Raw genomic sequence first — 14,326 nt, 5'->3', positions numbered from 1 at the left:
TTTAACACCCTCTGTGAACTAAAACAGTTCTAGGTAGTAGGTGATTGACAATCACATGTTGATCTTCTCATTTTTGTCCTGATTTGTGTATTGTTTGCACACACTAACATTGTGGCAGGATGGAAGTAACAAAATTGTCCCAGTCCGCAACTATCATTGGAGTTGCTGAGGCTGGCTGATAGAGATTTGAAAGTAGTAATGACAATGTCTCAAATACGTATCTCTAAGCAGCTTTAAGGGGGTTGTGAGATGAGTCAGTGATAGGCCAGGAATAAGGGGGCTGGTCTGATTTATGTTAGTTAGAGGGGAGGGTGCATTATGGGTTTTCTTTGTCTCATGAGGGTGTTTCGAGGCTAAATGAGGATGTAGATGCTAAGGGCTTAGAGCACTTTCTCAGGATGTTAGAAAAAAGCTTCAAGTTATATATTCCCGGTCATATTCACTGTAAGATGGGTCTCTGTAACATTAATAGGGTTGCCTTTGGTGTCAATCTAGGTTCCAAATGAAAAGAAAGACACAAAAATCTACCCAGGAAATTACTGTGGAGTCCTGCTATTTTCAAAGGAAAATGGCATTTCCTTGCACAGACGCAAATTATTTATACAAACCCAACATCTGGTGGAATTCAAATAACATTTTGCAGCTCCTGATGACTTTCTACCTTGCCTTAGAATTGTTTCCTAAAACATAATTATTCTGTGCTAATTTTAGATATTGAGTTATTAAAATGCTTTGTTTTTCCATATAGTGTCACTGCAGCAAAATGACTCATGGCAGTCCAGGAAGCATTTAAAACAATGTATTAAACAAATGACTGTTCATTTTCAATTTCATGCTATCAATTAGAACTTCACCTTGTATTTTGCGTTCGCAGAAAAGCTGGTCCTCCACCGGACTGTGTAAAGTCGTACTTCGGACGTTTTTTGGTTCTTAGGGACAGAGTTGTCTGCCCAGCTGACCCTCACGGCATCATGGGTAAGAGCCACAGCCTGTACACCTACTGGTGGGAGCATGGGGGTGGAGACATCTGGGACCGAGGTGGGGAAATCATCAAGCAAAGGATAATAATCAACTGGGTCAGTGGGATCTGGGTTTACAAACCCGCCAAATGAAACAAACAAATACGTAAAGAAAAGAGTTAAAAAAACAAATATCAGTGGTAACACATCACAATGAGTTAAATGCATGGCAATAATGATGAAAGAGAACATGAGAAGAACAGAAAAAAATACAATTAATTCAATCGGAAAACTCATCAAAAACAGTATTGCTACATTACAAAAATAGCTGACTATTTTCTATAATTTACTCATTTCCTTAGGGTGGTTTTATCAATTTGGCTGTCACTTCTAGTTATATATTTAAAAAGTCCATTTCTTCCTAGAATGTTGCACATTGCTTCTTAAAAGATCTAGTATAAAACTTATCAGTTTTATAACTACACAGGTAACTTGAAATAACAAGATAAAAAGGAGCATCTGGTTTATTTCCTCCTGCAAAAGAAATAAATGCCTATCTAACAAGTGGTTTTTTTGTTTATTTGTTTGCTTTTCTCTTCCTTCTCTAACTTGATTTGGTTTCTCTAACGCTTTCAACACTGCTTAGCTTATATCTGCATAAATAATGTTTAAGCAAGAAAAAGAAAACAAATGATAAAGACCAAAGGACCCTGAGGACTACAGCAATCTGTCTACAGCTGTGATTACACAAAGCCAGGCTGATCAAGTCCACAGGATTCAAGGGTACATCAGTTAATTGGGTTTCAGGCAGCACTTGGTGTAGCAGGTTTCCTTAGGTTGAAATCCTTAGAGAAAATGTAGAAGCGTACATTTTACCTATAGTCTCACAGAGTAATTAACTCAGTTTTTAGTTCTAAAATTTCAAGGTCCATGGGAAGACTTTATCCTCCTGGATGGAGAGACAGAAAGAACCACCCACAGGCTGATGAGATTTGTGCTGAGGTACACGCATGCTTTGATCCCTAACATAATCAGAATCTGCATAATGATGTGTGTACTTTTATAAAATTCTCTAGAAAGCTCTTGTACTCATTTTTATGCTGGAGATATCCAAATCAGAGGAGCTTATTTCGTGGCCACAGGAAAAGTCCAATTTTGAGCCTTGTATTTTATATTTAAGACATTTAAAATTTTGCCTTTAAACTATGTAACGTGTATTCTCACCAACAAAATACGAGATGAGTTCTCAGGCTGGGCCTGTGATGACCTTCGGGAGCTGAGACCTACTAAAATGTGGAGGATCTGAAGCAGGGCACACACAGAGTTTATATTTTTAACAGTCTAGTTCCGAGCGCAGTGGCTGCTGACTGGTTTTGATGATTATTGCACTTTGTCCACTGCATTTCAAATGTCTATTCCCTACGCATCACTCTGTTTTCCAATGAATTATTTAGTAGTTTACCGGACTGTGGTCTTTGGAGCAAAATATAAAACCCGAAAACAAAAAATAGAACGAGAGGAAAGGAGAAAACAAGAGAGAGAAAGAAAAATGTGTGTTTAAAATTTAATGACAGAGCCCAGGCTTCCCGTCTTTCTTTTGATGTGTCTTTTTATTAAGGGCTCCTTTAAACCCAAATGGATCTATGAAATGATGAAGGGGGAGCTGAAGACCCTGCAGCCGCCAGGAGGATCCCAATCAGTCATTAGGTTGGTGCATCAGTGGGAGGTGTTTTTGCCAAACTAAAGCGGGTGCTGCCTCACATTACCTGTTTCTGTCCTTGGCTGACTTTCCAAGAAGACTGTTATATAAACAGGACAACTACTCTGAATTACAAACCCCTTTTTGACCAACGTACATTAATGAGTTACCCTATTTGTTGTTTCTCTGCTTAATCTAGTTTTGCTGGTAAAGTTATATTCACTGTATGGTCTTTCACAGTTACCATGTCTAAGGTTTTGAAAACTGGTGATTGTACATCAAGAAACGGTAATACTCAAACCTACTATTTCTGAATTTTGGAATAGTATACTTTTCAAGACATGTTGTTGAGTTTCTTGGAGTCTCAGCTCTAGAAGGCGCCCTTCAAATTTCAAGTAACACTATTTACTGGTATTGTTCTATGAAGTTACGTAATTCAAAAATTTCTACCCTTGGCCAAGTTATTGCTGCCTATTTTAGGGAATTTTCTTTTCAGGCATGGCTTGTCATTCGACTTGTCACTTCCTCTAGAGCTGCATTGTCTAACACAAAAGCCACTAGTTACAAGAACGATGTAAATATACATTAATTAAAATCAAATACAATTAAAACTTCACTGCTTCTGTTGCACTAGCCAATTTCAAGAGCTCAATGACCACATGAGCCTGGTGTCTATCATATTGGATAGTGGAGATATAGAGCATTTCCAACAAAGTAGCATATTCCAGTGGGTAGCAAGCATTGCTCTAAATACATACATGCTACATATATTGCTAATTATCTTTTCTCTCAGGACAGAAACTGTTTGAGTAGTTGAGTTAAAACCATTCTTTTGTTGGTAAATAACTTTTTTTCAGTCTTTTTTCTTCATACTCCTGGGTGCCTTATATGCTGTTGATTTTCAGCTATTGTATTCAAAAGAGTAAAGTAAATAAATAAATAACAAGTGAAAAAGACAAAATACAGCCTCGAATCTTTTGCTAAAAAGAGAAACCTATTCAATTCCTAACTGATGTTTTGCTGAGAGCCCATGAATTTCCAGTCCATATACTAAAGTTCAAAATGAGCTTTTTTTGAAAAAAATACAATTTTACCTTTAGATTGTACCTCATTTAGGCGTTGATAAAATAGTTGAGAATAAACAAATTCATACCACACACCTCATTATTGCCCAGCCTTCTTCCCTTCTCCAGGCTCAAAATGTCTTGTTCTTTCAACAATAAGAAATAAAAGGCTTTCCAGCAAAAGACGAAACTCTCAACTTGCCCATTTGACCTGGTGAAACTTTCCTCAGCTTTAATACTGATACGCTCAGGAAGAGATGAGGCTCCAGGGCGCACCAACATCTTTGAGCATATGCGTGTAAAAAGCACCAGTGCCCGATACTTACTCTAGCCTGACGCATTTATTGCCTCTGACTTTTTATTTACTTTACGCTGGCCTCTTCCAAGACTGCCCATGGGAATGCTTTGTAGAAGCTCAGAGACAGCGAATGTCTTCTGTGTGGCTCTATGACACATTTATTGATAGAGTTTCTCCCAGAACCTTAACCTTTGATTCTGTTTATTTGTCCTTTGTTCTCCATGATGTGTGGAAACACAATAAAATAAGTCTGCCGCATCCAGGAAAAGTATATGCTTATCCTTTGAGAAGGGCTCGTTTCATTCATTCCTCTCCAACCCCTTCCTGGCTTTTCTTCAATAGGGAAATTTCTCACACAATTTTCAACTTTTGCTGTCATTTAATTTCTCAGATCCATTAGGATTAGAGTCATATCAGGAAAAAAAATTGTCTTATGGATCACTGGTGTTTTAGAAACCCCTCTGGGAATGCCATATGCTGAGAACTGAAGATGTCAACAAACGTTAAGGGAAAAGAAGTTAATAACGCCTCAAATGGTTCTTCCTGAGCAACTTTTCAGTTTATCTGAACTCGACCATCTCTCCAACTACTACTTCTCCTCAAAAATTGATTTCCTTTTATTTTTTGAGGAAGATTAGCCCCTGAACTAACATCTGCTTCAAATCCTCCTCTTTTTGCTGAGGAAGATTGGCCCTGAGCTAACATCTGTGCCCGTCTTCCTCTATTTTATGTGGGATGCCTGCCACAGCATGGCTTGACAAGCAGTGTGTAGGTCCGCACCTGGGATCCCAACCGGCAAAACCCAGGCCATTGATGCAGAACATGTGAACTTAACTGCTGCACCACTGGGTTGGTCCCTCTCTTTTTTTCTTTTTTTTTTTTTTGTTGTCTAAGTGACCTTTCTTTGAGGGCTTTGGTTTTGGTATGAAAATAAGAGTTTTGAAAGACTAGCCATAATATAATTTTGAGTGGCCTGATCACCAGCTCAAAGTCACATCAAGGAGCAGTTGCTCAACTGCTTGTACCACGTGCAGGAAAGAGATGGCTTGCTATTAAAAATTATGGGACACACGTGTACAACCAAAGTGGCCTGCTGTTTCTCAGAGAAACTTGCTGCTGGCAGAACAAGAAGAAGGGGAACTGAAAATCCCAAACAGCCTGCATCATGTTACCTCGTAGTTTCCTTCCCGAATCTCTATTTGCCTTCTCTCTCCATATTTAGAGATAACATACTTGACAGTAAATATTCTCTAGGGTAATACTTCTTATTTTCCCTTTTTGAGGAGTCATGAGTCCCTTTGATAATAGAATGAAAGATATATAGTATCTCCATAGATAAATGAACATATTGGCCTGTAACTAAAATTTTGCATACCATTTTAGGTAGATCATAGATCTTGAAACCAGCAGCCAAAGATTCAAGGAGATTCTGGAAGAACAACTTTGCCTTACAAGGAAACCTGGTTGAAATCAGTAAACTGATGACATGCTCTGGAAACCATCACATCCAACTATGAATTCACTTTACAACTGTGTATTCTCAAGATCGTCTATGAAAGGAGCTTCCGGGTTTGGAAAACAAACTGTACAAAGTTCACATAAATTTAGGTGGTAGCAGAAGTCACAGGGTCCCACTATTTATTTTATGTTCATTTATTCCTACTTGTCAGGACTTCATACTCAGCCATCCAGGAATTTTCCATGTTCTCTGGTGCTTGCTGTCAAATCTTACTCTCAAGTCCTTTATCTTCGTTATGATGAAAATAGCTGATAAGTTAAATGAGGTCTGAGGGTCGTGAGTTTTGAAAAGGGGCAGGATCAAAGTATTCAATAAAAAGATGGAACTCTTGGGTTTTACTCTCAGATTTCAGATCCAAGACAACTGGAGGTGGTCATGTGATTTTTCAGTAGGACTCTGAACATGTGAGTTTCCAGTGAGCCTACAGAGATGTTACTTATTCCATTTTTGAGTAAGCCCAGCCTTGCTCACAAACAGCCTCCACAAATGGCTTGGATCTCACTTCCTTACCCATCCTTTTCTCAATTCCTTGAGCCCTTTTTCTCTCCTGTGCTTCCTTCACAGTCCAAATCACATAGGACTTCCTACAAGTGCTAAGCCCTTGAAGCACACCTTCCTTTTAATGTCCAGAGGCCCTGGGCAGTGTCGGGCTGGCCCAGTTCAGGAAGAAGCCGCCTGTGTGACTCAGCCCCGTCCAAGCCAGCCCCAAGAAGTCAGTTCATCTTTGTCGCATTAGCTTGAAGGACCCTCTGCAGGAAGCAAGTGTCAATCTGGGCACTTGGCAGCCTTTGTGCAGACACTCTCCTGCCTAAATTGCATTGATTTGAAACAAGCTGCTCAGGAGAATGAAGAGAGCTATGGGGGCACCAAAATATCAAACTACTGGGAAATGAAAGAGAATGAAAGATCTATATTGTCTAAGTCCACAGATTAATTTATAGACTAAATTCCTCTCTCTTAAGCTCGAAAACCGAAAAAATAATAAATTGTGTGTGTCTACACACACACACACGTAAAGCTCAGAACATGACTGCACTCATTTTTGGGCTTTCTTTTCTTTGTATTTTGTTTTATTTTGCTTCAGTTAGTTACTTAGTTGTTTAGTTGTTTTTTTTTTTTTTTTTTTTTAACCGTAATTCAAACACTGACTACCTTGTCACAAGAGGATGAACTATTTTAGCTTACCTGTTATAGATCTGGTGGTGGCACTTTCGTACAGAGGAACTCCTTCTCCTGCATTGTTAAAAGCTTTTAGGGAGATTACATAATGGGAACTTGACTCTGGAGGAAAACAGAAAGAATACAATAAGTTGATTTATTTAGTGCACTGAAATACGGTAAACATTTTCCTGAAATCAAAGTTAATATAATCAATTAAGTAAATTGTTGTTAAAAATGAGTGAGCTCGATTCTGGGAAGAAGGTGGCAATGGTAGCAATATAGTTTTTTGATCTTCCTGAATCTCCACCTAAAAAGAGACTGAAATGACAAGACAGAAAACCAATAGCATCTGGACATTTACAACAAAACTAGGTGATAAGGTATGTCTTCAAACCCTAAAACACAAGTGAATGTGGACACACTAACAACAACCTTAAGATCTGCATGTTATCAGCATCTGTAAGAGAAATTGGAGAGAAGCACCAAACGTGAAAACAGGACAATTCTAAAATAATGACCAGGTAATGCTAGAAAGTGCAGTAGAGCTGTTTGATGCCAGTAAATATAAATATTCTAAATGGCAAAGCCTCCTTTCCAAGACAGGGTTCACAGTAGAGACAAACCACTGGGAATAAATTTAAAATTTGAGCAGGACTTGGGGCCGAGACGGTGGCATAGTGGTTAGGTTCACACACTCTGCTTCGGCAGCCTAGGGTTTGCAGGTTTGGATCCTGGGCACAGACCTACACACTGCTCATCAAGCCATGCTGTGGTGGTGTCCCATATAGAAAAAGTAGAGGAAGATTGGTACAGATGTTCACTCAGGGCCAATCTTCCTCACCAGAAAAATAAATAAATAAAAAAATGAGCAGGACAGAAACAATAGAAATGAGGGAAGAGAAAGTCCAGATAAAAGCAGGACAGAAAAATAGTCATGAAAACTTAGACAGCAGGCTGCCATAGTTTTTAGTGTGTGTGTCAGGGGTTGACCAACTTTTCTGTAAAGGATCCAGATGGTAAATATTTTAGTTTTGCACACCACTTCAACTCTGTCACATATTCACCTGTTTGTTTCTTTACAGCTCTTTAAAAATATAAAAACCATTCTTAGCTCAGTGGCATTGAAACAAAAACAGGCCCTGGATCAGCTTTGACCCCCAGGCTGCAGTTTGCTGAGCCTTAAGCCCCGGTCTAACAAAAATGGCAGATTTTCTACGTATTTAGAAAATCTATTTGAGGGGCTGGCCCAGTGGCATAGTGGTTAAGTTCACTCACTCTGCTTTGGTGGCCAAGGGTTTGCTAGTTCGGACCCTGGGTGTGGACCTAGCACCACTTGTCAAGCCATGCTGTAGCAGCGTCCCACATAGCAGAACTAGAAGGAGCTACAAGTAGGATATTCAACTATGTACTGCAGCTTTGAGGAGAAAGAAAAAGAGGAAGATTGGCAACAGATGTTAGCTCAGGGCCAATCTTCCTCACCAAAAAAAAAAAAAAAAAAAGAAGAAGAAGAAGAAAAGCATAAAAAGAAAAGAAAAGAAAAGCTATTTGAATTTCTAGGAATGTAGGGAAATTAATCACATGAAAGGAAGCAACAAAAATCTGTGGAGGTTAAATTCCTTACAAAATAAAATGAAGAAAATATCCTTCCTATAGACAAATACACACACAAAAAGGATCAAATATACACAAGAAAAAGATCAACCTGCATTGTACTATTTCTAAATGAGCTAAACACCATTAAGAAAATGAAATGCCAGATAGGCAAGAGTAACATAAATTAGAAAAAACTCAAAAATTAGGTGACATAACCCAAGAAAGAACTATATGTAAGTGAAAAAAAAATTATAAATAAAGGGTCTCGAAATGAATAAATAACCACAACAAGGAGGAAAAAAAATACCAAAACAAAGAGAAATCAGAGAGAATACAAAAGAATTCAGGAGAAAGTGACAAATATTAGAGAAGGAACATCTAACATAGGAATAAAGATCGTCCTTAAGGAAGAAAATGAAAGAAAACGAACAGAACAAATACTGAAAAAGGGAATTCAAGAAATTTTTTCTAACTTAAAAAATCTTTTAAGCATCTGGACAGAAAGAATATATGATTTATAAGGGGGAAAATTACATTACTAACAGACTTTGCCAACAGCAACATTTTATGTCAGAAGAAATTGGAGTAATTTATTTGAGATATTCAAGGTAAGAAAATATGATTCAAAGATTTTATAGCCAGCAAAAGTTAACTTTAAATATAAAGGGTACACCCAAACTGTTATGAACTTGCAAGCAATCAGGAAATATTGTTCCCCTGGTCCCAAGAACTACTAGAAAATGAGGTTTAGACATCCGAAATGACCAGAGGAGATACCGACCTAACAGCTAACTGGTGAACAATAAATTTGATGAACTAAGATAAAGGGAGGGTTAAAAAGGGAGAGACTTTATTCTGTAACAGGTACATGTTCTGGTATTGTAGATATCCTACAATCAGAAGGCAAAATTAGGGAGAATAGGGACAGTATATGCAAAAATAAATGTTTCAATAATTATTATTGATGGTGATACTATTATTATTATTGTTCTGAGACTAATGTAATATGGGATAAAGGAGATAAGTAATCCTGAGAAATTCTAATTCTATCCTCCTCGTGTCCTTGAGAATCAGATTCTTGGCATGGATGGAAGGTTATGCAGATGTAAATCAGAAGAGGTTAAGTCAAGTCTTGTGTTCCCAAGATTCAACTGGAAAAATCAGTTTAAGCTCAAAAAGTATTTTATCTCTGTTCTAGCTCTGTCCACCACAGAAGTCTAGAAACATTGACTCTTTAACAACAAGCATCCTCAGCACCCAGACTGGGATTTTGAAAAAACATTTTGCACTGCAAGAAACAAGGGCTTCTTGAAGAATTGGTTGATGTCTGGTCTGAGGTAGGAAACATATTAATCGAGCCTGAAACATCTTGACACACTAGATAGAAAGGAAACAACCAAAGACCAATAAGATCAGGTCAAATAGATTCAGGAATCACTTTGAAGAGTTGCCCACAGACCAAAGATGAGGACATTCTGAGCTTCCATAAAGATAAGCGTTGCAATGAACTGAAACCCAACAAATATATATAATTGCATGAATTCATAAGGATATTGTAAAGAAGAATAAGAGTTGGTCACTTCTAAGGTTGACAGAACCAAATGATTATCTTGAAAATTGGGTAAAGAATCTAATATTTACCATGTTTTTCTTAAATAAACCCTATCACTCTGTAATCAAACAACATATGAGAAAGTCTCTCCTTACAGTATTATTCTGACTAACAAATAAAAATCCAATGATAGAGTTCAAATTTTGCTATTTTGCAGCCCCAGTGAACAAATGGCTCTGGGCATGAAGCATTCAGGATTGCTCAGATAAAGACATCTAGACATTATATGCCTCCTAATGAAAACACACTACCCTCTAGAGTCTTGCCAAAGGGATCGAACACACTCAGTCTGATCAAGCCTCTAGATCCCAGTGCCAGTCTGCAGGAAAAAGAGCAAAGGAACAGGTTCAATTCTGACTTATCATAAGTCATTACTCCGGACATTTGTTGCATGTGTTTTTCTGTATCTGAGTTTTACTTTACAATAAGAAATCTTTAAAAATGGGTGAATTTATCTCTGACATTATTCTTTGCAAATTGATCAAATGGATTTTCCTCCATGAAATTTTTATGTGACTAAATATTAGCATTAAAGATATTGACATTCCAAACCACAATGACACAAGCACCACAGTATAAGAAGAAGAAGAAAATAAAATTATATGTAATGTAGTCACAGGGTTTCTATTCAGTGAATTGCTTCTTCCACAAGAGGAGGTATTTATTTTTTAATTTATGTTGCCAAACTAGTTGACTAATTAGAAAGTAATCGATCAACAAGTGTTAAACACTCTTGGAGATCCAAGAATATTTGTAAAAGATAGACCGTTGCTGTCAGCTTACAATCATAATTCTGGGCAGAGAAAACAAGGAAAGACTACATAAAATTAAGCAGTAAAGTGTGCAAGACATCTTACGAATGTTATAGAAACTTAGAGGACTGAAAAATAAATGAGGGATTGGGTCATCAAAGACTTCTTGGCAGATACAGACTTGGAGCTAGGGTTTGAAGTCACGGGTAGAGCTTAGAGGTAGAAGGATGATAGGAGGAGAAAACAGGTCAGAAAAAAAGAAGGGAAATGTTGCAAACACAGTTACATCGGTCAGCAAAATACTTTTCTACTAGGAAAAATATCCTTTATAGTTATTGGAGTGGAGACTAAGTCTGATTTCAAAAAGGTGATTTATCTACACAACTACAATATAAACATTGACATTAGGTTCAAACCATATAAAATTACCTTTTTGTGGGTCAAATTGCATTCGATTTCACCTAACAGTCATATCCTATATATTTGCACTTTTCTATGTGTTTGTTTGTCAAGGAAGTGAGAGATTAGGAATTCAAAATTCACATGCTTAGGAGTGAAGGTTTTGATTGTTTTGTTCCTGCTTTTAAGTCTGAGAGAGGGAGGAAGAATAAGAGAGAGAGAGAAATTGGGCCACAGAATATCAGAGGCAGTAGGACAGGCAGGATCCTAGACAGTAATTCATCTAAGGAGCAGAGGGAGCCACCACTCAGCTCTAAGATATTACTGGCATATGGAAGGCAGGGCTGGTGTTGTGAGATTTTCTGGAAATCCACATTTTTATGTGAAATCATCAAATTTTCAAATGGCAAATAATTTAAATAAACAAGATAAACCTGTGCTGGCCAAACAAAACATATTTCTGTACTGAAACTAGGTCTAGGGCCACTAGTCTATAACATCAGATTCCTTCAAACACAACTACATGCAAATATACACCTAGCGTGGGAAAATAGATAATGAAGTCTGGACTTCCCTACTCAAGATGTCACCCATAACATCAACAGCCACTCATTAGAAACTGTATTATGTGGTAGGGAGGGTGAATATAACATAACAAAGCAGGTGCTCATTGATGCAAAGTGACTGAGTATGATTGTTTCATGTTGACCTCTCCAATTTAGATCGGAATTCAGAGCGAAGAACGGTCTAGTTCATCAAGAATGCTTGAACACCTGCTCAGGGTTAACAGGTGCAGCTTACAGGTGGTCAGCCTGGTCCATGAGACGCTGAATTCATCCCTTCACCACTCTGTCCTACCTCCCAGCTGCCCACTGGATATGTAACCAGACAACGCACTCTCTAAGAGCCTTCACAGCATCACTGTACTCTGGCATTGTGTCTTTTTGGAGTGCATACTATTTCTCATTTAAAAAACACAAAAGAAAAGATGTACCTTATCTGGTTTGTTCTCATTTTACTGGTGTGAATTTTTGTCTCAATCTGAATTACAGTTGCTCTCTAGCTCCTGAGCACTAGTCATCATTTCTTAATCTCTCCCCCACGGTAAGTGTGAGGTAATTGTCATTTCAATACTGACTCTTGCTAATATCCCTACCCATCAAGTCTCTAGTCTTCTGAGCAATGGCAGCTTCTTCCACTTGACGTCTAGCCGTGGTATGAGGTATGTCAGCAGACTCTGGAGTTTTATAACTTACTAGCTGTTTGGTTAATGAACTGCACTAATCGCTAAATTCCACAAATCCTAACTCACCTCAGGGGAGACCAAGCTTAAATTTAAATAAAAACTGGTAAAGGCTTAGCCTAGGGAAAGGTAAAACTGATTTGCAATGGAGTTGAAACTGGTATAGGAATATTGTACAGAGCTAGGGGTCTTGGAGACCTATTGGTCCAGTATTTTCCTGTCGTCAGTTAGTAATTTGACTATATTGCTTTGATCCCCTTATATATTGTGATGGAGACAACTCATTTGAGCGTCTATCGAGTGAGAAAGATGCAGCGAGAGTGGGGAGCCATGACGGTTTTCTCCCCATACAAAAGAAGGGTGTCATTTACTACTATACCGCTAGAGGGCAATGTGGAGCTATTTTCCCGCACATGCTCAGAGCTCTTAAACTTTAAAACCAGTAAATCACAAAAGAATTGTCTAGAATTGCTCCCGCTATAGAGGCATCAAATGAGTTAAACAGTTTTAATATTATCATAATGAATTCCAAATGAATTAATCATTAATTATGGTCAAACCTTATTGTTCAGGAATACACTTAATGACAATTATGACAGTAAATTAATTTTTTTGGATTTGCTGAAATGTCACAGATACATAGGCTTGAAAATCTATCAATTGCCTCTGAAAAATAAAGTACAGTGGTATTTTCTCATTTGAATTCACTGAGATTGAATCATACTGAAATAACTTGGATTTCAGTGGATGTCCATGGACACTTTTAATTGTGGACATTCTGAGTAATTCCACAGATTTCAAATGATTGATCATATTTTCATCATTGTTTGGCCAACCTTCCTCTTACAATACATCAGATTGGGATAAGGGAGGCTGAAGAAATACTTAATAACTCTTTGAGCATCCAAAATATATGGGTCCTGGCTGGTGCCTTCTTTGTGGCTGGGAAAAAAGGGAATAAATTCACACATTGATTACAGGGCTGTAAAGACAAGGAATGGGTAATCGGGAGAATATTTGGTTCTCCTGCCCCAGACACTGGGTAGGTGAGAGACCCATTATTCCAAGAGCCTTTTTGAGTCTTGTCTGAAGGCAGTGAGATGAATATGACTCTCTGAAGCCGAGGGAATGAATCAAGAGATCTCCAGACAGCTCTTCAGGGGCTAGACTAAGATGCTGTACTTGGTAACAAGAGCCAGTGAGAAGAACATCATTATTTTTAATTAATATTTTGTGTGAATTAAATGCCACTGGCATGTTCCAGATTGACAGTCCATAGTCCTTTATTCATTACAGATTACATACTTCAGCCAGTGGCCCCATTCATGCCAAGTGCTTGTTGGGGCCCAGTCTCCACGTCCCTGCATCTTTTGCCCTCTCTGTCAGCACTGCCAACAAGTCAACTGCTCAGTGCAGTGAACCAGGGCTATCACAAGCACAGAGCACAGGCCACCGGGTGACTGTCAGATGGTAAATATGACTGGACACCTCTGACTCCACTGGACCTGAACCGTTTAATTAAGTGTAATGGTTGGATAGCAAATACAGCTGATTGCATTGATCTTATAAAAGGATGAGCAATTCATATCCGAGAAAGATGCAATTTATGTAATACATTCAATGTTCAATTCTACTTCATTACATATACTTCACTGGAAATTAATTAATAGCTAACCTAACTAGCACCCTTATGAGGGGTTTGTGTGTTTTTTTTTTCCTTTTCTAGGAACACTGTCCAGAGACTAGTCAGAATGCAACATGACTTGCTCATTAACCAGTCTCGCAGGCACTAGATACTCAGCTAGTCTGTGTGAGGAAGTATTTGAGTCCAAAGAAAGAGAATCGAAGAAAATTTTCTTTAATCTACCAAGGTCTATCACTGAGGGGGAAATTAGGTAAAAATAAACTTTATAAGAAATGTTCCAGTGCTTGGCAGATAGACTGTGCCTAACAAATATTTGTTGAATTGACGAATGTATGAGACTCAGAAAGGCCAAATTACTCAGTGAAGGTCAAATAACAAGTCT

General features: G+C 38.1%; 1 protein-coding gene across 1 annotated transcript in view; it reads right to left on the bottom strand.

The window, feature by feature from the left end:
* Positions 1 to 14,326, bottom strand: part of DCC (DCC netrin 1 receptor) — a 1,092,740-nt gene that overhangs the window by 117,119 nt on the left and 961,295 nt on the right. Inside the window, exons 16-17 of the mRNA XM_023647823.2 lie at positions 6,725 to 6,820; positions 855 to 1,087 (exon numbers count right to left, since the gene is read on the bottom strand). Of these exons, the coding sequence (XP_023503591.1) occupies positions 855 to 1,087; positions 6,725 to 6,820 (329 nt within the window). The remainder of the gene's footprint in view (positions 1 to 854; positions 1,088 to 6,724; positions 6,821 to 14,326) is intronic.

The sequence above is a fragment of the Equus caballus genome, chromosome 8 (genome assembly GCF_041296265.1).
Source record: "Equus caballus isolate H_3958 breed thoroughbred chromosome 8, TB-T2T, whole genome shotgun sequence".
In the NCBI taxonomy this organism is placed as follows: Eukaryota; Metazoa; Chordata; class Mammalia; order Perissodactyla; family Equidae; genus Equus; species Equus caballus.
Note: the sequence above shows the minus strand (reverse complement) of the source record. Positions and strands in the feature narration are given on the sequence as shown.